The sequence below is a fragment of the Triticum aestivum genome, chromosome 1B, assembly GCF_018294505.1.
Source record: "Triticum aestivum cultivar Chinese Spring chromosome 1B, IWGSC CS RefSeq v2.1, whole genome shotgun sequence".
Classification (NCBI taxonomy): domain Eukaryota; kingdom Viridiplantae; phylum Streptophyta; class Magnoliopsida; order Poales; family Poaceae; genus Triticum; species Triticum aestivum.
In genome coordinates this window covers 65,887,983-65,910,865 of record NC_057795.1, presented here as the reverse complement: position 1 = coordinate 65,910,865, position 22,883 = coordinate 65,887,983, and the positions used below count along the sequence as shown (strand labels likewise).

At 45.4% G+C, this 22,883-nt stretch overlaps 1 protein-coding gene across 1 annotated transcript; it reads left to right on the top strand.

Moving 5' to 3' along the window:
- Positions 1-13,244: 13,244 nt before the first annotated feature.
- On the top strand, positions 13,245-15,059 carry LOC123107468 (patatin-like protein 2). Its single transcript, XM_044529459.1, has 3 exons — positions 13,245-13,514; positions 13,611-13,792; positions 13,898-15,059. Exons 1-3 carry the CDS (start codon positions 13,368-13,370, stop codon positions 14,793-14,795), a joined length of 1,227 nt encoding a protein of 408 aa, XP_044385394.1. The 5' UTR covers positions 13,245-13,367; the 3' UTR covers positions 14,796-15,059.
- Positions 15,060-22,883: the final 7,824 nt, after the last annotated feature.

The window sequence follows — 22,883 nt, the reverse complement described above, 5'->3', positions numbered from 1 at the left end:
CAGTCAAGGTCAGCTGAGACTAAGGGTGAATTATTGTTTTTCTTTCGTGCAGGATGAGATTGTTCTGAGAACAAATCTACCGATCGAGAAGCATGCCGGCGAGGTGTACACAAGACCGGTGTACGAACAGTTTGTGCAAGCCATGAGCGAATCCGAGCCTTACGTGGTGGAGGCAGTCATCCCCAACCTGAGGTACATAGCACGGCGTCCCAGCAGTGAAACTAGACAGAAATGGTCTAGGGTGGAATATGAGGTGAATGTTAGAGAAGACGGCGAAGCGTTCATGTGCGTGTGCAAGCAATTCGAGCACACGGGGATGCTCTGCTGCCATGCTGTCAAGGTAAAACCGTTCTCTGTCCGAAGTACTATCTTCCATCCATTGCTACTGCAGTATTCTCTTGCTCCTATATTTATTTGCATTAGCTGCCATATGTAGTACAAACACTTTTCAACATCTTCAGGCTTCGAATCTTTTTTCAGGTCATGATCCACCTAGGCATGTGTGAAATACCAAGGTTACACGTCATGCCACGCTGGACAGCCAAGCCGCTCCAGTGCCAGATGCATTGCCGCGGCGAACCTCGGACGGACACGTGCCAGCAATGCAGGCACTCCGGGCTGCATGACCAGTTCTTAGACCTAGCGCGCCTCGCCTGTGAGGACGACCGGTTCTACGAGGTCGTCATGAGGGGCATCGGCAAACTGAACAGAGATTTGGCGGCAGCAGAGGCCGTGCCCCGCCGCCGCAGCACCAAGCCGGCATCACGGAAGCCGAGGAGGAAGCGTTGATCACTTGCTGCCGGATGTCTGAAGGCCTGTCCGAGGCCTCTGCAATGCTTCGTTTTGGTTTCTTCTTTTTGCTAGTGTGGGTAAACCTCTGAACCTGACCACGTATGAACTAGGCTAGAGACCAGTAGTATTTTTTGCATGTTTTGCAACGGCCTGGCACCATGGTTAGTTGATTGCTAGGCAGGGCTGGCCGTGTATACATGTTGAGGCGACCATGTGTGCCAGTCAAGCCAATTGGATGTGCAATGTCAGCAGAGTAGGATGACATACATGGTGACCATCATAAACGGTCTTGTGTCGTAGTACAATGCTACCCGAGGAAGTTTCTACCTGGGTTGGGGTGGGCCGGCCAATGCTAACTTTTCTCATTTGCATCAGAGGTTCCCCCGGTTTTGTTGGGTTGATTTCTTTTGGACGGAGTTTTCCATGTTTATTTTCGTTTTTTCTGTTCCATTTATTATTTATTTTCTTATTCCATTTTCATCAAGTTTCCTAACATTCATGAACTTTTAAAAAAATTGTTTTTCAAGTTTGCGAACTTATTTCAAACTCGATAACTTTGTTCATATCCACGAACATTTTCTCAAGCACATGAACTTTTTGTAAATTCGTCAATTTTTCCTTTCAAAAAATATTGAACTTTTTTGTATTCTGAGATTGTTTAAATATTCGTAAACATTTTTGTTTTCGCGATTTCTTTTAAAATTCATGCATTATTCTGAATATTTTTCAATTCATGCATTTTTTTATTTTGTAAATATTTTTCAATTTGCAATCTTTTCAAGTTCATGCATTTTTGGTATTCATGTACTTTTTTCAAATTCATATATTTTTCAAAAATTTAAAGGCCAGTGGTCAAAGGGTTAAAAGGTCAATGAACAAGCGAGCGAACCTGCAAGGATGCCGGGCGGGGCAGGGCGGCGTGGTGGGGAAGCCGGGTGGGGCGACGTCGTGGAAGGCCGGGCGAGGTGGGGCGGCGCCGTGGAAGGCCAGGCTGGCGTCGCAGCGCGGTGGGAGGATAAGGTCGAGAGGTTGGGGATGACAGGCTCGGGACAAGTTTTTTTTAAAAGGTCGGGCCGTTCGATCGCGCCCTTATGGTAACAAAATACTCCCTCCGTCCTAAATATAAGTCTTTGTAGAGATTTCACTATAAATCACATACGGATGTATATAGATGCATTTTAGAATGACATTCATTTATTTTGCTCAATGTGGTCTATAATAAAAATCTCTTCAAAGACTTATATTTAGGAACGGAGGAAGTAATATTCTGTTACTAGTAACAGAATAGTATATCAAATTATCAACCGTGGCACTTTAAGATGAGATTCCGCATGTTTTAACTTGAGAGGAGCACTGTTCCTATGCTTGTTGTTTGTTAATTTTTCTTGCGTATACGCATTGTTGCGTATCATTTTATTGATAGGAGAAAGAAAGTACAATGGTGCAGCTCTAGGCCATGTACACACGAAAAGGCATGGTCGAGAGCTGCGATGAGCAGATGAAGAAGGGTTGCTCAGCCCTATTTACGACATTAAGTCGTAGGCAGGATCGTATCTAGTCCCTTGGCGTCTGCCTTGGCCCAGGCGCGCGCATTCTCCTTGATCTTCTCCATGATTAGAGCATAGGAAGGCCGCACATTGTCAAAGATACAGGCATTGCGATGTTTTCAAATTGTTATTAGTTATTCATCCACCAAATCCCGATAAAGATCACCCAGCAAGTGTACGTGTACGGTCAGCGAGTAGTAGTAGATACGCTGACATGTTTATGGATCTCTTGATCTGACTTGTGCAAATACACAATGAGATCACGCTTCCCATGAGCTGCCTAACACCATATCAAAAGCAGCTAGCGAATCATTTACAAAACAAGCAGGCAAGGACAATTAAATTCAAAGTGTATATTCAACCCTATCTCCTCGTCGAGAGAACACAGACTTGTACGATGCACGCTTCACGGGGTACAGCTCTACCCCGCAGTATTCTGTGTATATAGGAAGGGACAAAATGTTTGCCCTTTTAAACTAAGACTAGTCATAGTGATAAGTAACATACACTAGTAACATACATATATTCCTAGACTATGTTACTACATTCATAGCGAGTAATAACATAAGTGTGGTAACATGCAAAGTTTCATTTATTAGGTTATAGACTCATATTATATTGGGACTTGTGATATTACAGTAACTAGCTAAGTTACTATAACTACCTCTCTCCTCATTAACTCATTGCCACATAAGCAAATTTACTGAGTTGGACTCGATGTAACTGCTGAAGTTACTCCCATTGTGGCTAGTCTAATGAAGCCCCGAACAATAATTGATGTACAGAACAATGCTAGTATAGAAAGCAGCTCACAAGTCATCAAAGACAAAACAAGCAAACAAAAGAAACAAATGAAATACATGCAGCTTGAAACTCGAGCCCGTCGTCCACCATTTCTGCTAGCACCAGCGAAGCAACACCGATATTGGGGGAAGCACATTCGAATTAGGAATCGTGTCGCTCTGATTGGTCGAACCTGGACACATGCGTTTCCGACGCTGAAAACTAAAAAAGAGACCTTGCCCATTCGCCCTAGATCGAAAAATGCCGCACTGTCAACATGCACCCTAGACCTTACCCTCTCGCCCTACACTACTAGAGAAAAGCTTAGTAGTGGCGCTGATTTTTTACATACCAGTAGCGCGGGCACCCGCGCTACTGCTAGGGCGCTACAGCTATTATTTAACAGTAGCGTGTTTCTGAACAAGCGTTGTAGCTAAAATACTTATTAGTAGCGCTGCTTCCTCCACCAGCGCTACTACTATCATCACGTAGTAGTAGCGCCCTATTTTCTCCCCACGCTACTACTAGGCAAATAGAAATAAAAAATAAAAAAAAAGCAGTCAGGTGCAATATTCATGGAAATCAAGACAAGTCCAGTGCAAATAAACTAAATTCACAGAACCATCTCACAAACATTAATGACAGTACCACATTTAATATAACCACACAATCTCACAAACTCATATAATAGTCAACAATGCATGGATAGATTATAGTTGATAAGTCTACTAGGTAGTCATACTAGCATATATATGGTTCAACAGCCACACACATGCATATGAAGTTCTAGATGATGTCGATGACGACCATCATCCTCAAGCCTGGGCGGTGGGTGTTCCTGATAGTAATTAGGATTGCTTGTCCAACATGAAGATTCTTGCCGACGAGGAAGCTCTTCCACCCACCCGAGTTGAAGTGTGTGCGACCATTCGTGTCCATGCCGTACGCACAAATGGTGACGGAGCCCCTTGCGGTAAGGCGTGTTCCAGCAGAGCCTTCTTCATCAGGCTTGATACCACAACTCTCAGATAGGCTCTTTGGCAATTTCTGAATAAGAAAAACATATCAATTAATAAGTAGCCTCACACATTCTACACGAAGCATATATATATCATCGGACTCTACACTAAGTATATATATCATCGGACTCTACACTAAGTATAACAATAAAGCATATAAGATTCACTAAGCATATATATCATCGGACTCTACACTAAGTATAACAATAAAGCATATAAGATTCACTAAGCATATATATGATCGGACTCTACACTAAGTATAACAATAAAGCATATAAGATTCACTAAGCATATATATCATCAGACTCTACACTAAGTATAACAATAAAGCATATCATCATATTGGGTCGACGGCTGCTGGAGAAGGACGCCGCGAACGCACGCACGAAAGTGCGTCGCCCCTCGGACGGGGAGCGCCTCAACGTCAAGGGGAGCTTCCTGAAGCCAAGCGGAGTCGTCGGCGATGAAAACGAGCGCGCCGAGACGGATCTCGCGGCCCTCAGCCATTCCACCACCGGAAACCATGATGATGACGATCGGAAAAATTGCAACTTCACCAACAAGTCGCTAAGACACCGGCCCCACAGTGGGCGCCAACTGTCGTGGTTCTAAGGCTGACAGTAGAAAGGGGGGTAGGTATGGAGAGGCAAGATCTCAGCTATGGTTAAGATGTACACAAGAGATTTACAAGTTCAGGCCCTTCTCGGACGAAGTAATAGCCCTACGTCTCGGTGCCCGGAGGCGGTCGACTGGATTATATGTGTGTGGTGTTACAGGAGGGTGCGAACCCTTGTGCCAGAGGAGGGGGTGGCTTATATAGAGTGCACCAGGACCCCAGCCAGCCTCCATTACAAGGGGCTTAATGTACATAAAGTAGGGGCGCTACTGATAACGCCAACCATAAGTATTATTAATGACTTTAAAGACTACAGAGTGCATGTCCGACCGTTGCAGTGTTGAGTGACTCCTGGCCTTCAGTAGCTCGAGTGATTCCTCATATGGTCGAGTGACAACAGGTAGAGGGATACCCGAGTGGTATGACTGGTCGAGTGGATTCCACTCGACATCTTCGACTGGGGGTTCCTTGTTGCCTCTTGGGCTTCTTATCTTCACGGTAGTGACCTTGGGTAGGACGCATGGGTCAGGTCTATGACCCTACCCCAGGTCTATATCCTCATCACCACCCCCCTTTCCTTCTCCTACTACCTCTCCTTCCCCTTTTCCCCCTCCGGTAGAAGGAAAAAAGGGTAGGACTCCCCTCTCCCTAGCGTGCCCCTTGTTGGCCAGCCTCCTCCTCCCCTCCTTTATATACAGGGGTAGGGGGCACCCCAAAGGCACAACAGACAATCTCTTAGCCGTGTGCGGTGGCCCCCTCCACAGTTCAACACCTCGGTCATATCATCATAGTGCTTAGGAGAAGCGCTGCGCCGGTAACTTCATCATCACCGTCGCCATGCTGCCATGCTGACGGAACTCTCCCTCGTCCTCAACTAGATCAAGAGCTCGAGGGACGTCATCGAGCTGAACGTGTGCTGAACACGGAGGTGCCCGTATGTTTGGTACTTAGATCGGTTGGATCGTGAAGACGTTCGACTACATCAACCGTGTTAGTAAACGCTTCCGCTTTCGTTCTACGAGGGTATGTGGACACACTCTCCCTTCTCGCTGCTATGCATCTCCTAGATAGATCTTGCGTGATCGTAGTTTTTTTTGAAAAACTGCGTTCCCCAACAGTCTCGGTCTGAGATAATTGCCAATGGCAGCCCATGAAGACGGAAGATATTTTTCATGAAGGTTGTGGCAACCGTCAAGGCCGTGAAGGGGTGCTTCAATGGCACAAAGTGTGCATATTTGGAAAACTTTCCCACCACTACTAGGATCACGTCGTGGCCTCCATATTTGGGAAGTCCTTCAATAAAATCAAGAGAGACCACTGCCCATGGACGTTTAGGAATAGGTAACGGTTGCAGCAACCCATCGAGAAACCAGTTCTGTTTTTCCTCATTGACAAGTGTCACATGCCCTCACATACTGTTTGATCATGCCCCTCATACCCTTCTGTTGGGTAACGTAGTAATTTCAAAATTTTCCTACGCACACGCAAGATCATGGTGATGGCATAGCAACGAGAGGGGAGAGTGTTCGTCCACGTACCCTCGTAGACCGTAAGCGGAAGCGTTATGACAACGCGGTTGATGTAGTCGTACGTCTTCACGATCCGACCGATCCAAGCACCGAACGTACGGCACCTCCGAGTTCAGCACACGTTCAGCTCGATGATGATCCCCGGGCTCCGATCCAGCAAAGCTTCGGGGATGAGTTCCGTTAGCACGACGGCATGGTGACGATGATGATGTTCTACCGGCGCAGGGCTTCGCCTAAACTCCACGACGATATGACCAAGGTGGAATATGGTGGAGGGGGGCACCGCACACGGCTAAGGAACGATCCGTAGATCAACTTGTGTGTCTATGGGGTGCCCCCTGCCCCCGTATATAAAGGAGGGAGGGGGGAGGCCGGCCGGCCCCTTGGGCGCGCCAAGGGAGGAGGAATCCTCCTCCTAGTAGGAGTAGGACTCCTCCTTTCCTACTCCTACTAGGAGGGGGAAGGAAGGGGAAGAGGGGGAAGGAAAGAGGGGGGGCGCCGCCCCCCCTCCTAGTCCAATTCGGACCAGAGGGTGGAGGGCGCGCGCGGCCCATGCTGGCCGCCCCTCTCTCCTTTCCCCTAAGGCCCATAAGGCCCAATACTCTCCCGGGGGGTTCCGGTAATCCCCCCGGCACTCCGGTTTTCTCCGAAATCACCCGGAACACTTCCGGTGTCCGAATATAGTCGTCCAATATATCAATCTTTATGTCTCGACCATTTCGAGACTCCTCGTCATGTCCGTGATCACATCCGGGACTCCGAACAAACTTCGGTACATCAAAACTTATAAACTCATAATAAAACTGTCATCGTAACGTTAAGCGTGCGGACCCTACGGGTTTGAGAACTATGTAGACATGACCTAGAACCATTCTCGGTCAATAACCAATAGCGGGACCTGGATGCCCATATTGGTTCCTACATATTCTACGAAGATCTTTATCGGTCAAACCGCATAACAACATACGTTGTTCCCTTTGTCATTGGTATGTTACTTGCCCGAGATTTGATCGTCGGTATCCAATACCTAGTTCAATCTCGTTACCGGCAAGTCTCTTTACTCGTTCTGTAACACATCATCTTATAACTAACTCATTAGTTACAATGCTTGCAAGGCTTAGGTGATGAGTATTACCGAGAGGGCCCAGAGATACCTCTCCGACAATCGGAGTGACAAAACCTAATCTCGAATTATGCCAACCCAACATGTACCTTCGGAAACACTTGTAGAGCACCTTTATAATCACCCAGTTACGTTGTGACGTTTGGTAACACACAAAGTGTTCTTCCGGTAAACGGGAGTTGCACAATCTCATAGTTGTAGGAACTTTGTATAAGTCATGAAGAAAGCAATAGCAATATACTAAACGATCAAGTGCTAGGCTAACAGAATGGGTCATGTCAATCACATCATTATCCTAATGATGTGATCCCATTAATCAAATGACAACACATGTCTATGGTTAGGAAACATAACCATCTTTGATTAATGAGCTAGTCAAGTAGAGGCATACTAGTGACTTTATGTTTGTCTATGTATTCACACATGTATCATGTTTCCGGTTAATACAATTCTAGCATGAATAATAAACATTTATAATGATACGAGGTAATAAATAATAACTTTATTATTGCCTCTAGGGCATACTTCCTTCAGTCTCCCACTTGCACTAGAGTCAATAATCTAGATTACATAGTAATGATTCTAACACCCATGAAGTCTTGGTGCTGATCATGTTTTGGTCGTGAGAGAGGTTTAGTCAACGGGTCTGCAACATTCAGATCCGTATGTATCTTGCAAATCTCTATGTCTCCCACTTGGACTTGGTCCCGAATGGAATTGAAGCGTCTTTTGATGTGCTTGGTCCTTTTGTGAAATCTGGATTCCTTTGCCAAGGCAATTGCACCAGTATTGTCACAGAAGATCTTCATTGGTCCCGATGCACTAGGTATGACACCTCGATCGGAAATGAACTCCTTCATCCAGACTCCTTCATTTGCTGCTTCCGAAGCAGCTATGTACTCCGCTTCACATGTAGATCCTGCTACGACGCTTTGTTTAGAACTGCACCAACTTACAGCTCCACCATTTAATAAAAACACGTATCTGGTTTGTGATTTAGAATCGTCCGGATCAGTGTCAAAGCTTGCATCGACATAACCGTTTACGACTAGCTCTTTGTCACCTCCATATACGAGAAACATATCCTTAGTACTTTTCAGGTATTTCAGGATGTTCTTGACCGCTGTCCAGTGATCCACTCCTGGATTACTTTGGTACCTTCCTGCCAAGCTTATTGTTAAGCATACGTCAGGTCTGGTACACAACATTGCATACATGATAGAGCCTATGGCTGAAGCATAGGGAACATTTTTCATTTTCTCTCTATCTTCTGCGGTCGGGCATTGAGTTTGACTCAACTTCACACCTTGTAGCACAGGCAAGAATCCTTTCTTTGCCTGATCCATTTTGAACTTTTTCAAAATTTTGTCAAGATATGTGCTTTGTGAAAGTCCTATTAAGCGTCTCGATCTATCTCTATAGATCTTGATGCCCAATATGTAAGCAGCTTCACCGAGGTCTTTCATTGAAAAACTTTTATTCAAGTATCCTTTTATGCTATCCAGAAATTCTATATCATTTCCAATTAATAATATGTCATCTACATATAAAATTAGAAATGCTACAGAGCTCCCACTCACTTTCTTGTAAATACAGACTTCTCCAAAAGTCTGTATAAAACCATATGCTTTGATCACACTATCAAAGCGTTTATTCCAACTCTGAGATGCTTGCACCAGTCCATAAATGGAATGCTGGAGCTTGCACACTTTGTCAGCACCTTTTGGATCAATAAAACCTTCTGGCTGCATCATATACAACTCTTCTTCTAGAAATCCATTCAAGAATGCAGTCTTGACATCCATTTGCCAAATTTCATAATCATGAAATGCAGCAATAGCTAACATGATTCGGACGGACTTAAGCATCGCTACGGGTGAGAAAGTCTCATCGTAGTCAACCCCTTGAACTTGTCAAAAACATTTTGCAACAAGTCGAGCTTTATAGACAGTTATATTACCATCAGCGTCAGTCTTCTTCTTAAAGATCCATTTATTCTCAATGGCTTGCCGAAAATCGGGCAAGTCAACCAAAGTCCATACTTTGTTTTCATACATGGATCCCATCTCAGATTTCATGGCTTCTAGCCATTTTGCGGAATCCAGGCTCATCATCGCTTCCTCATAGTTTGTAGGTTCATCATGGTCAAGTAACATGACTTCCAGAATAGGATTACCGTACCACTCTGGTGCGGATCTTACTCTGGTAGACCTACGAGGTTCAGCAGAAACTTGATCTGAAGTTTCATGATCATTATCATTAGCTTCCTCACTAATTGGTGTAGTTGTCACAGGAACCGGTTCTCGTGATGAACTACTTTCCAATAAGGGAGTAGATACAGTTATCTCATCAAGTTCTACTTTTCTCCCACTCACTTCTTTCGAGAGAAACTCCTTCTCTAGAAAGGATCCATTCTTAGCAACGAATGTGGTAACATGCAAAGCTTCATTTATTAGGTTATAGACTCATATTACATTGGGACATGTGATGTTACAGTAACTAGCTAAGTTACTATAACTACCTCACTCTCTTCATTAACTCACTGCCACATAAGCAAATTTACTGAGTTGAACTCGATGTTACTGCTGAATTTACTCTCACTGTGGCTAGTCTAATGAAGCTCCGAACAACAATTGATGCACATCACAAGCTAGTATAGAAAGCAGCTCACAAGTCATCAAAGACAAACAAAAGAAATAAACCAAATACATGCAGCTTGAAACTCGAGCCCGTCGTCCGCCATTTTCGCTAGCACTAGCGAAGCAACACCGATATTGGGGGAAGCACATTCGAATTAGGAATCGTGTCGCTCTGATTGGTCGAACCTGGACACATGCGTTTCCGATGCTGAAAACTAAAAAAGAGACCTTGCCCATTCGCCCTAAATTAAATAATGCCGCACTGTCGACATGCACCCTAGACCTTGCCCTCTCGCCCTAGATCAAAAAACGCCGCACTATCGACATGCACCCTGGTTCAATACGGAACGGTTATCAACCATCTTGTAATCATGGAACTGCTCCATGGCATACAGTTCGCTCCCAGCATCGGTTGCGCCGAACTTAGCTTCGAGCGCATCTCACAAGTTTTTGGCAACACACATATTGAGATATGCGTCAACCAACTTGTCTCCGATCACAGTAAGAACGACTCCCACAAAGATGGTGGTTGCCTCCCTAAACGCCTTTTCCTGTTCAGAAACAATCGTTTCTGTGGGAGACACAGCACCAAACCAGAGCACGTTCATTGTTGTGAGTCACAAGGTGGTCCTTGTCTGCCAACGCTTAAAATGCGTCGCAGTAAACTTTTCCGGTTTCAGTGTCGCAGCAAAGCCTTGAATCAAAAAGTGCCTAAAATAAGGTTTTCGGATTGTTGGAAATATTAGCACTTTTCCAATTAGACTAATCCACGAGTAAACAATAAGCATGGCAGATACGTTATGCATCTCATACCGAGTCCTAGGCATACTAGCACGTACAGAACATAGAAGCAAACCATCTACGAGCAGCACATATACGGCTCGCACAAGCACGAGTAAATGAGGGATGAACAGATCATACCCTCCGGTTGGCCAGGCCAACGCGGCAGCGGCAGCAGCAGCCTCGACTTTGTCCGTGGCCTTCTTCTTGGTGGCGGCGTTGTCGGCCATGGTGTTGATGCAGGGGAAGTAGTGGAAGTAGAGGCGGACGAAGCTGGGGATGGATCAGGAGCAGTCGTGTCGAGACGCTCCCCAAAAACCTTATTGCCGATCTCCCGGGCAGGATCTCGAATGGCAGGGTTCCGAAGGCACCTGCTCTCCTGACCAACCATGCACGCGGTCTTAGGGATGGGGTCGCCGGAGACAACAGAAAGCAGGGAACAATAGATGACGCCTAGGTTATGCGACAGGGAATGAGTGGACCGAACTAGGTTACTCCACTGGCCAGAGCCTTCTTATATAGTCCGTTGGGGAGAAAGTCATGGGCCTGGCGGAGGCCCACGACCGAGTCGACGCACTCCCGGCAAGGGAGTCGGAGAAGGGTCGCACTCTCGGCAAGGGAGTCGGAGAAGGGTCGCACTCCCGGCAAAGGAGTCGATGAACCCCGGCAACACAAGTCAGCCCACAGTCCAACGTCTCGGACAGTGGCCCACTTGTTAGTGACTCGTTAATTAATCCCTGATTTAATTAATTCATTCCTGAGCGGCAAAAATAAGCTTCGGCTCGGTTCATTCCCGCAACCCGCGGCGCGTGCGCGTCGTGCCGAGGCGGGCGGCGGGGGAGGAGGAGGAGCACGCGTGTACCACTTCTCTTCCCAAGCTCCCAATGGCAAGTGGTAGAGCAACCCTTATAAAGGGGTCTCAACTCTCCTCAACTAGCAAGGTGGGACTAAACTTCCCACCACCTGCCATTCCATACATGGGCCTCAAGATTAAACAGGAATAATTGTTCATATGGGTCTAAAGCCCATCTATGATTCAACAATATCTCCATTACTTAAGAGACAGACCATGAAGATCTTAAGATTGACGAAACCACCACAGACGCCTCGTTATTGATGGGGACGCCAGTCTTCCCCCGTGGCATTGAAAAAATTAGTCTTACACACAGGTGTTAATTATGAGTTTTGATTCCTGGTGAGCTGAGGCGCAACCATCTTCCTAGTCATTCAACCATATGTTGATTTTCATTATTATTTTCTCTCCGTTTCACTTTATTTGTCTTGTTATTAGGATGAACGGGTAACTTTTGAAGAAAATCTGGAACGACCAAGCAATGAGTCACTCCTCATCGCTCCAATAAATCATGTTGCGAATGATTGATGTGTCGTTTAAGAGCATTTCCAACAGCTCCTCTAAAATTATGACTCAAAAGAAAATAGTTTTAAGGCACCAAAATTGCGTTTTAGGGCATCGAATTTCTTTCTTCAACAGTTGCTCTAGAATAGGGCACCATGGCTCCAACAGATGTGCTAAAATAGGGCACCCAACCACATCTTTCTTCTCCACAATTTCATACATATATTGAACCAAAACATGAACCATTGATAGAATTAAAAGGTTTGCATCAATGATACAAGTATTATCCAAAATGCATCAAAGCATTTTTCTTAGTGCATGTATGGTACAAGTATTTTTTCTTGGTGCATCGAGCTCATTGGTTCATCGGCTGCAATCAGTACGCATCCTCCATCGTACAGGCACAGTACTACTGCTAATAGTGTATGCATGCTTGCACAATTAATTGATCAATCAAGCACAGCGCGCATGTTACCGGCCTGCTAGACAACACAAATGCTCATTCATTATTCATGTACGATTGACCAGCACATGTTAGTATTATATGATTGAGGTGCACTCCAGCTCAAGAAAACAAAAATAAATACGGTGTGCACGGATATTTGTCGTCATGAACAGTTGCTTCTTTGGCCGGCACTGCCTACATGTCCCAAATGAGCGCATGTACAGCACACTCGACATGGACAGCCATGAGTGGGAGTGCTTACTGCATGGTAAAGTAAAATATGCATCTGCAAAACTAACGTTGGTTCTCAGTGCTGCGAAGATCTCATGATTGCATGAATGGGTAACTTTTTGACGAAAATCTGAAGCGACCAAGCATGAAGCATCAATCGTGGCTGCGCCAATAATTGAACCGTGCTGTGAATGATGTGTCGCTGAAGCTCCACCAACCGCGGTCGTCGACCGGTGGTGCGGCGAGTAGGGACTCCAGCAGTCCCGGCCGGTACAAACGTGGCACACGCCAACCATAAAATAAGTGTCATGTCAAGTACGGAGTGAAAAAGATTCCATCTTAGCCACTGACGACACATTTTTTGGTCTTCTAAATAGGAGTAGCTCGGTACACGGTAGAGGCTCCAGTCCAGATCGGAAAGCGCAAGAACACAAGAGCTAGCTACGAGCAGCGCACGCCCGGGAAATCTCGACTTGGAGCGCTTTGCCAAGACGAAGCAGCTAAAGATGTGCAGCCATGGCCATGCGGAGCCGGCGACGGCGTGCCCGCCGCCGTCGCAGGGGCGGCTCATCACGGTGCTCAGCATCGACGGCGGCGGCATCCGCGGTCTCATCCCCTCCACCATCCTCGCCTGCCTCGAGTCCAAGCTCCAGGTACGTCCGTCCGTCCCTCTGCACCTCCATCTTCCTCTCGTCCTATATTGTTTGGTTGATTGATTGTGAATTTGTGATGTGCACTGTGTTTGACAGGAGCTGGACGGGCCGGACGCGCGCATCGCGGACTACTTCGACGTGATCGCCGGGACGAGCACGGGCGCGCTGGTCACGTCCATGCTGGCCGCGCCCGGCGAGAACAAGCGGCCGCTCTTCGAGGCCAAGGAAATCAACAAGTTCTACCTCGACAACGGGCCCAAGATCTTCCCCCAGAGGAGGTACGTATGCACGCACACGCACGCGTGCCTTCTTCTCTTCTACTTCCGGCCGGCGGACTGTCGTCGGCGACGATGTTGATGTCGTTGTTGTCGCTTCACGTCCAGCTGGGGATTGCTGACCCCGATAGGGAACATGTTCGGCGCCGTCATGGGTCCCAAGTACGACGGCAAGTTCCTGCACGACAAGATCAAGAGCCTCACCAACGACGTCACCGTCGCCGACACCGTCACCAACATCATCGTCCCGACGTTCGACGTTAAGTACCTGCAGCCGATCATCTTCAATACCTATGAGGCCAAGGTGGACCCGCTCAAGAACGCGCACCTCTCCGACATCTGCATCAGCACGTCCGCCGCGCCCACCTACTTCCCCGCGCACTACTTCACCACCCGCGACCCCGCGGGCAAGCTGCCGGACCGCGAGTATCACCTCATCGACGGCGGCGTGGCCGCCAACAACCCCACCATGGCCGCCATGTCCATGATCACCAAGGAGGTGCTGCGCCGCAACCCCGACTTCACGCACGGCAAGCCCGCCGAGTACGGCAACTACCTCATCATCTCCATCGGCACGGGGTCCGCCAAAATGGCCGAGAAGTACACCGCGCCCGATTGCGCCAAGTGGGGCGTCCTCCGCTGGCTCTATGACGGTGGCTTCACCCCGCTCATCGACATCTTCTCCCATGCGAGCGCCGACATGGTCGACATCCACGCCGCCGTGCTGTTTCAGGCCCTCCGCATCGAGAAGAACTACCTACGCATCCAGGACGACTCGCTCACGGGGCACACGTCCTCGGTCGATATCGCCACCAAAGAGAACATGGAGGCGCTCATCGGGATCGGGAAGAATCTTCTCAAGAAGAATGTGTCCCGGGTGAACATTGACACAGGGATGTATGAGTCCGTCGACGGCGAGGGCACCAACGAAGAGGCGCTCGCGCGCTTCGCCCGGAAACTCTCCGTCGAGCGTAAGCTGCGCCAAACCAACCTCAACTCTAAATAGAGAAGAGGTCGGTTCGAAAGAGAAGAGAGATGAAGAAGCACCATCTGCTATGCTTGGAGATGCAGACGGACGCGCGGCGGAAGATACGCAAACCTTTGTTATTTTAATAATTGTGCTTGTTATAATTATGCTTTCGTGGACAAAAGTCGACGAATGTTGATTTGCATCTCTGCCTATGTTAGGTCGACCAACCGAGAGTTGTAATATAATGTAATGTGGGTGAGTAATTATTTTTCTAAATAAAATCTGGGTTGTTCTTCGGTACCACCCTCTAGAAAAATTTAAAATTATCGAGACAAATTATTATAACTTACACTTCACTTAGAAAGAGCAACAATGACAATTCACGTGTAAAAAACGTTGTTGCAGTGTCAGAGATTAGCTTCAGGGGCAGATTAGTTTTTCTTTTCTTTTTTCTTATCTATACTACTATTAAAAGAGCAAACATATAAATTCTCCTACAACCACACCGCAAAATGTACACGAGATAACCTGCACCCTACGATCAATTCCATCTAATAAAATCTAACAACACATATTGATCTATATCTATACTGCTATTAAAAGAGCAAACATAAATTTTTCTACAGCCACACCGTAAAATGTACACGAGATAACTTGCACCCTACGATCAATTCCATCTAATCTATCCTATTATTAAAAAAGCAAACATCAATCCCTCTAAAGCCACACGGTAAACTGTACACAGGATTACCAGGACCCTCGGATCAAATTAACTTAAATACATCCCACCATTCATAATGCATCAATAGTCTGTCACCGAGATCAACGTCTCAGATCAGATGTTCTGCCAACCAGACGCGGTAGTCTGTCAATCCTCGTAGCGCTCCGCGTCCCCAATCCCCACAATCCCGCCGGCAGTTCACAGATTTCCAGATTGACTCCACCCGAAATCATGCCACAAAAACGGATCTGCAGCAACTTGCACGGCCCCACCTTCCTTCCCCTGATCCCCTCCTCTCGTGTGCTTTCGTCCCCATCGCCACGAGTCGACCCGTCCTCTGGTCGTCGCCCGCCATACAGCAAGCCGCCGCCGACCTCCTCTGCCGGTAAGCTGCGCAAGCTGCGCTCAACGCCCTCAAACTCCTTCTCTCTCCATCTCCTGACTAATATATCTCCCTCTCTCCGTCCCGCGTTGCAGGGTGCCATGGCATGGAGCAGAGCTCCGTCAGACCTTCCCGACCATATCGACGATGACGACAAGCGGATCTCCCCCCCCCCCCCCCGCGCAGCATCCGTCGTGTCCGCCTTGGCTAGCCGTAGTGCGCATCTGTCCCACCTCCCAGCCAGCCCTGCCGCCCTAGGTATGTGTTCGATATTTTTTCTCTGAAGGCAGAAGTTGTACACTGATAAGTATGTCGTTTCAACCATTGGGTGCCATTCCGATGAAGGTGATTTGGTTCTTCCAATCTGTTTGAGAAGCAAGCAGATGAAGCATAGGAGCGACGTGATACTCCATATTCCCAGTAAATATCATGGTTAATGTTTTTAATATTAGCATCTCATAGCAGTGTCCAATTACTTACGCCTAATCTTATTCATATATGGTAATTTACTGTAACGTACAGAACTTTATTCATATATCAAGACCACTTTGTAGTGTTTGCTTACTGTTTCTTTTGTCCTGTTAATTGGTTGATATTGCTACTAGATGATTATATATCCATTCAACATTGTGAGTTTGTGACTGGCCTTTTTCTCTCTTCAGTTATATGAAGAACCTGATTGGTGAAGCTAATTGTCAAATCTGCCAGGAAAGCTTCAGACACCATTGCAAATGGTATGTCCAGATTATACATAGAACTGCAAAATTTATGAACAGATGTGTTGGCATTATGATTGCGATGACATTTAGAATGTGTAGGGTTCTTGTTGGCCGGGCACCGGTAGAGCGACCAACTTGTCAGTTGTCTGAACTATCCGAACAGTAAACTTGAGTTGATCTTGGGCTGAAGCGCTAGAGGGTAACAAAATAAATTTCGTGAGTTATTCAGGACTTCAGGTTCGTACACATTGTTGCCCCTCGGGTGCTTTTGTGCAGCAATCTACCCGTCCATGGCGTGGATCTTCATCTTACTTAACATCTTGCTAAATGTAGCGTCTTTTCTAAAAAGAACATGTGTAGTGTAAAGTAAGGACACTTCCTAGATTCACATGCTATCTGCAAGTGCCTAAACTAAACAAAGCTTTATAGTGCCCCTCTGTCTATAGCAAGCAGCCTAGAACAACAGATCGTTTGTCTTTTACGAAAAGAGTGATGAGTGGAACTTGAGCTTAATCTGAATGTTTAGTATGTGTATGTGGCAGTGGTAGATATGCAGATCAGCATATGGTTCTGCTGGAGAAGACACAAGGCTTGAAGGGAGAATGGGAGACAAGAGAGTGCTGATTCAATGGCCCTCATTTTAGCGGACGATTTTTTTGGAAGACGCAATTCAGAGCTGGAAATACGACGGATCATCCCCACAGATCCCTCTTTAATAATAGTATAAATATCTAAAAACTTACTTTTTAGTCCAAATTTGACGTAAAACCCTTGTTTGATGCGTCTCTCACATCACTCATCCGAAAAAGAGTGATTTCTTCCCTAAAAAATATTAGAGAGCTTGGCATTGTATAATGTTTGCAGTTTTAAAATATTTGCATCAAACTTTATTTCCCGTCTGTAATTCTGTTCTTCCACCCTGCAGATTGTTCTTATATGTTGCATAACACTAGCAGGAGTACAACAGAAGGGAAGTGGCAGAGAGGGAATGACAGAGGCAGGCCTAAGCATGTTCCTTATATTCTTCTATCTCCTATTTATTGCATGGTATGAAATTTGGATGAGAAAATAATACAATAGATGGTGTGTGGAACATCACAATCTGCATTTTCAAAAGCTTCTTGCAAATTGAATTTTACCGCTCCTGCATTCATGAAAATTTATGAATAGGGCAATCATTTAAGTTTTCTTCCAAACGTTGTGATGTATCAAATTCATGAATTGGACAGTCTTTCAACACGATAATAAGCATATGTATTCCTTTTCTCAATATATTTTAAATATGCTAATATTGTTGGATGATGTTGAATTTAATTGGTTCTGTTCTATATGTTTTATTCAGATGTTGTATTTGCTAAGAATCTGTCAGTCGTGAGGTCAGTGATGTATGGTTTCAATGTGGGCAAACTGGAACAGTGAAAATGTTCACTATGGAAGTTGTTCCAGATAATAGCTGTGTTAGTTGATTTAATCAAGAAGTGTTACTGAACCAATTCTATTTAATTTAGCATACTTGACATAGTAATGAGCATATTTTAGCAATGGGATAATGACATCCGAACTTCTGTTTCACTTGCATCTTGGTTAGGGTCACCATCATGAGTGGGCATTTGCTTACTGGGCAAAGGAGTAGAACCCACATATGGTTGTTTGACCATGCTGGAAGTGACCACTTGCCCAAAACTGAATTAGAAGGAGAGAGGTATAAGGAGGCAAAGTTCATCGACAAGTCACTGTCTGCACTGGGTGATGTTATTGCTTCCCTTACCTTCAAAACGCCCATGTACATGTTTATTCACCTTCATTTTTGTTTTGTACAATCACTGAAACTGATTGCGTGCATGCAGCAGTTCATTAGTGCCTATTTAATTGATTATCCATGACAAAAATAGCTCTTTGTAGTGTTCTCTATTCTTGAGGCTGTCGAAAACTCAATGCTTATAAAGAGCAAACTTTTAGTGTGACCATCAATGGATTTATTTTATAGATTGCAGTGGCTTTGCCAAAGTATCAAGGCAACCATTCAGATGTTGGCGACAATGAGGCACTAAGAAAGAAGAGTGCATATGTGGCTTTGTCTAACTTGTCAAGACCAGGCTCACGCTATTGCTCATATCTTGCTTGTTAAAATTCACATCTTCTACACGTGATAAGCAAGTTGCACTGATTTTTCCAAGTGCATTCCCAGTATAGTAGTATTTCTTTCTTCAGATGCATCATTGTATTTTTATAAATGCATGTTCCAGTGTAGTAGTTCTTTGTTTTCCAAATGCATGTTCTAATTCATATAATTAGTTTCAAGGTGCGGCCATCATATGTCATCAAGATCATTCTTAACCTGCAAATTTTTACTCCATCCGTTCCTAAATACAAGTCTTTTTAGAGATTCATATATGGACTACATACGAAGCAAAATTAGTGAATCTACACTCTAAAATAAGTCTATATACATCCGTATGTAGTGCATATTGAAATTTCTAAGAAGACTTATATTTAGGAACGGAGGGAGTAGTTTTGAGTTGTAATCAAGTTAGATAGCTTTTAGTTCGCACAACTTCATTGTCTGATTATTCTAGCTTTACACATGACATTGTCTTTTTGTATCTTTTAGAGAAATAGAGGAGGCACAACCAACTAAGGACGGAAGTACTTCACACACGACACAACAGTGAACGACACTTGCACGATGGCAAATCCAGCCGTTTCTGCTGTTTTATACTTGCCCATGGACGGTGTGATACCCATGTCGTGCAATGATCGGCTGGTAAACGTCGTCCCTGTAGCGGCGCTCAACTAAGAATCATGTCAAGTGAAAGGTACAAGCTATTGTCACATGGATGCGCACATGGTGGTTATCCTAGGGCATATGGTAGTTTTTTGATAGAAGAATTAAAAGCGTAGCATTACGAGAGATATGTGACTGGACTTTTTGTGTATGCTCAATTACCCATTGTGTACTAAATTTTCTGCAATTCAACACGTGAGTTGTGATCAGATTTAAAAGAGGATTTAATTTGTTTCGATTGAATATGCGCGTCCTAATGAAAAAAATTCCTCGGATATAACGTGCGTTGCACGTGCACATTTACTATGAAATCTAACAACACATATTGATTCGGTGGTCTGCCATCCAATCCGATGGCTCAGATTCAATGTTCTGCCACCCACGTCCTGCCCACTGCCATTCAGATCGATTTGCACCAGATTTCCTCAGTCAAGCGCCGCCGCCACACCTCCATAGGTCGCCCAGCCATAGCTCCCGTGGTCGCGCCAATATCGCGGACGAGTGAAACGGAGTTCCAGACCATCGAGGCCACCAGGCCGCTTGCCCACGACGCCGGTGCCGGCGACGCCCAAAACCGCCACCACGGCCCGACCTCGAGCGAACCTGGTGCCAATACCCGGTGGCGCCGCCTCGCCGTCACGGATCCTCTCGCCTCCAACTTGCCAAGGTGCAGTTCCCCTCTTCTTGTTTCCCCTATCCCCTTTCTTGCAAAATTCTGAACCCAAAATACATCGATCCACCAACGTTGCCCTCGGTCATGGATATTGCATCCTTGCACCAGGATCAACGTGACATCTATAATCCATCTACCTGCATGCATCTACGTGCATGCTTAGGCTAACCCTTGTGTACTTTCATGTTGCCGTATGCTTCTAATCGGTTTAGAAGAAATCCATCTTGTACCTGCGTACCTGTCGGAAAGCATAAAGCACTCACGTGAGTCACTTTGAGATCATGGTTGTGCCAAAAATTGGTACTATATCACATGTTGTTCGTCCATGATTTTCAAAAAGCAAGTACAAGATCATGGTGTTTCTGAAGTTAGGACATAATTGATCTATAGTTTCATCACCAAAAAAAAGAACCCAGTTAAGCCAACTTTTTAGCCTTGAGAAGAAAATTTTATTGTCACTGGTTTAGTTCATTATGGTGGAGATTCGATATGGTTCCTTACATGTGGTCTCTCAATAACGCATCAGGTTAAACTTTCCCTTCTCCTTGTCAACCAAATTACCAAGAATTTGTACTGCATCAGTTTGCACAGTGCAGCAAAGGCAACCATATTGTCCAACTAGAGTTATGTTCTCAGTGACAACAGTTTGTGCAACAACTAGAGAACCATTGATTTTAACTTCACAATTGCAAATTTATCTATCAGCGACAGCGACCTCCCTTTTCCATGTGAGCTGTCAGTATGCTTAATTAGTACTTCCTACATACAAAAAAAACTTGAAGAAAATTAAAGCTGGTCACAGCAGCACTTCAAAGAAAAAATGTGAGAGAGGCTGTTTCTTTCCATTTTAGTAACGTGAGCTGTCAGTATGCTTATTACTTCCTTGGGAAAAAATCTTAAAGAAAAATGAAGCTGGTCACAGCAGCACAATAAAACATACACGAGGCTGTTTCTTTCCCTTTTACCAACGTCAGCTGTCAGTATGCTTATTAGTTTCTTGAGAAAAAAAAAGGTTAAGGCAAAATGAAGCAAGTCACAGCAGCACTTCATGAAAAACAATAACTCAGAGCAATTATGTTTATTTTTCACTGCATAACATTCCTGAAGCACATTTGATCAACAGATTTGGCATATCTGTTCCTAATGACAGAGTTCTAATAAACAATGAGGTGTTACATTAGTATATACTGTCTAAGGATGATAAAACACCGAGACTAGAAAACTTGATCATGTATTACACCCAAAGCACATATGGAATAGATCAAACACAATACTTTACCTTATTGTAGGCCAATGCAATTGACACGGCACCTCTCATGAGACCGGCCAATAATAATCTGAATAACCCACATCATGTAAGGAAAAAGAGTATATTCTTGAAAGGACATAACACACATAAGAAATTTCTAAATAAGACACTCCCTTGCTGCCTAAGTGTCCTTCTCGCCTGGAGTTTTTGTGGTCAAATTGGAGAAATAAGATAGTGGGAAAACAAATGCAGCTCTTGCAACCACCACCAGCGCCAAAATATATTTCATTGGGCTGCATAGTACAGAAAATGCATTACAAAACAAAACTGTCTGTGGATTTGAACAACAAATATGTTACTACAAACATGGAAAGAAGCAGATAGAGAGCATACATATATGTTTCACTATCAATCTTCTACTTCTCTATTCCAATGCATCAATGACAACATAGATAAAGAGAAACGTCTCAGAGATGAATGATAACGTGGTGAAGGCATGCCTGGTGTGCGTAGAATGACATAAGCATAAGCCAAGTTCAAATGTCAAATGATGGAGTGACATATATTTCTGGTACAAACAATGCAGATACATACTTGGTTGTGACCCTGGAACTCGCTATTTCGTTGTGCCACATATAATGCGACATTACAATACCGCAAAAGAAAACCATGAGAATACCACTCAAATCAAGCAACTGGCACACAAAGCAACCAATCAATATCAATTAGAGCTAGCTGATAGTGACAAATTACTACATCTACATGAAGTTAATAGTGCAGGGTGCTTACTTCAGCCAGCATCCATCCAAGATAAATAAAGCCATATGGAAACTTTCACTGCGACAGATTACTGCATCTAGCTGAAGTTAATAGCGCAGGGTGCTTGCTTAAGCTGCCAGTGTTGGGGAACGTAGTAATTTCAAAAAAATTCCTACGCACATGCAAGATCATGTTGATGCATAGCAACGAGAGGGGAGAGTGTCGTCCATGTACCCTCGTAGACTGTAAGTGGAAGCGTTATGGCAACGCGGTTGATGTAGTCGTGCGTCTTCATGATCGACCGATCCAAGTACCGAACGTACGACACCTCCGTGATCTGCACACGTTCAGCTCGGTGACGTCCCACGAACTCACGATCCAGTAGAGCTTCGAGGGAGAGTTCCGTCAGCACGACGGCGTGATGACGGTGTTGATGAAGCTACCGATGTAGGGCTTCGCCTAAGCACCGCTATGATATGATTGAGGTGGATTATGGTGGAGCGGGGCACTGCACACGGCTAAAGATCAATGATCAACTTGTGTGTCTTGGGGTGCCCCCCCCCGCCCCCGTATATAAAGGAGCTAGGAGGGAGGCGGACGGCCAGGAGGAGGGCGCGCCAAGGGGGGAGTCCTACTCCCACCGGGAGTAGGACTCCTCCTTTCCTAGTAGGAGTAGGAGAAGGGGGAAGGAGGAGAGAGGGGGGAAGGAAAGGGGGGCGCCCCCCTCCTTGTCCAATTCGGACTAGAGGGGGAGGGGGCGCGCGGCCCTGCCTGGAGAAGGGGGAAGGAGGAGAGAGGGGGGAAGGAAAGGCCCCCCCCCCTCCTTGTCCAATTCG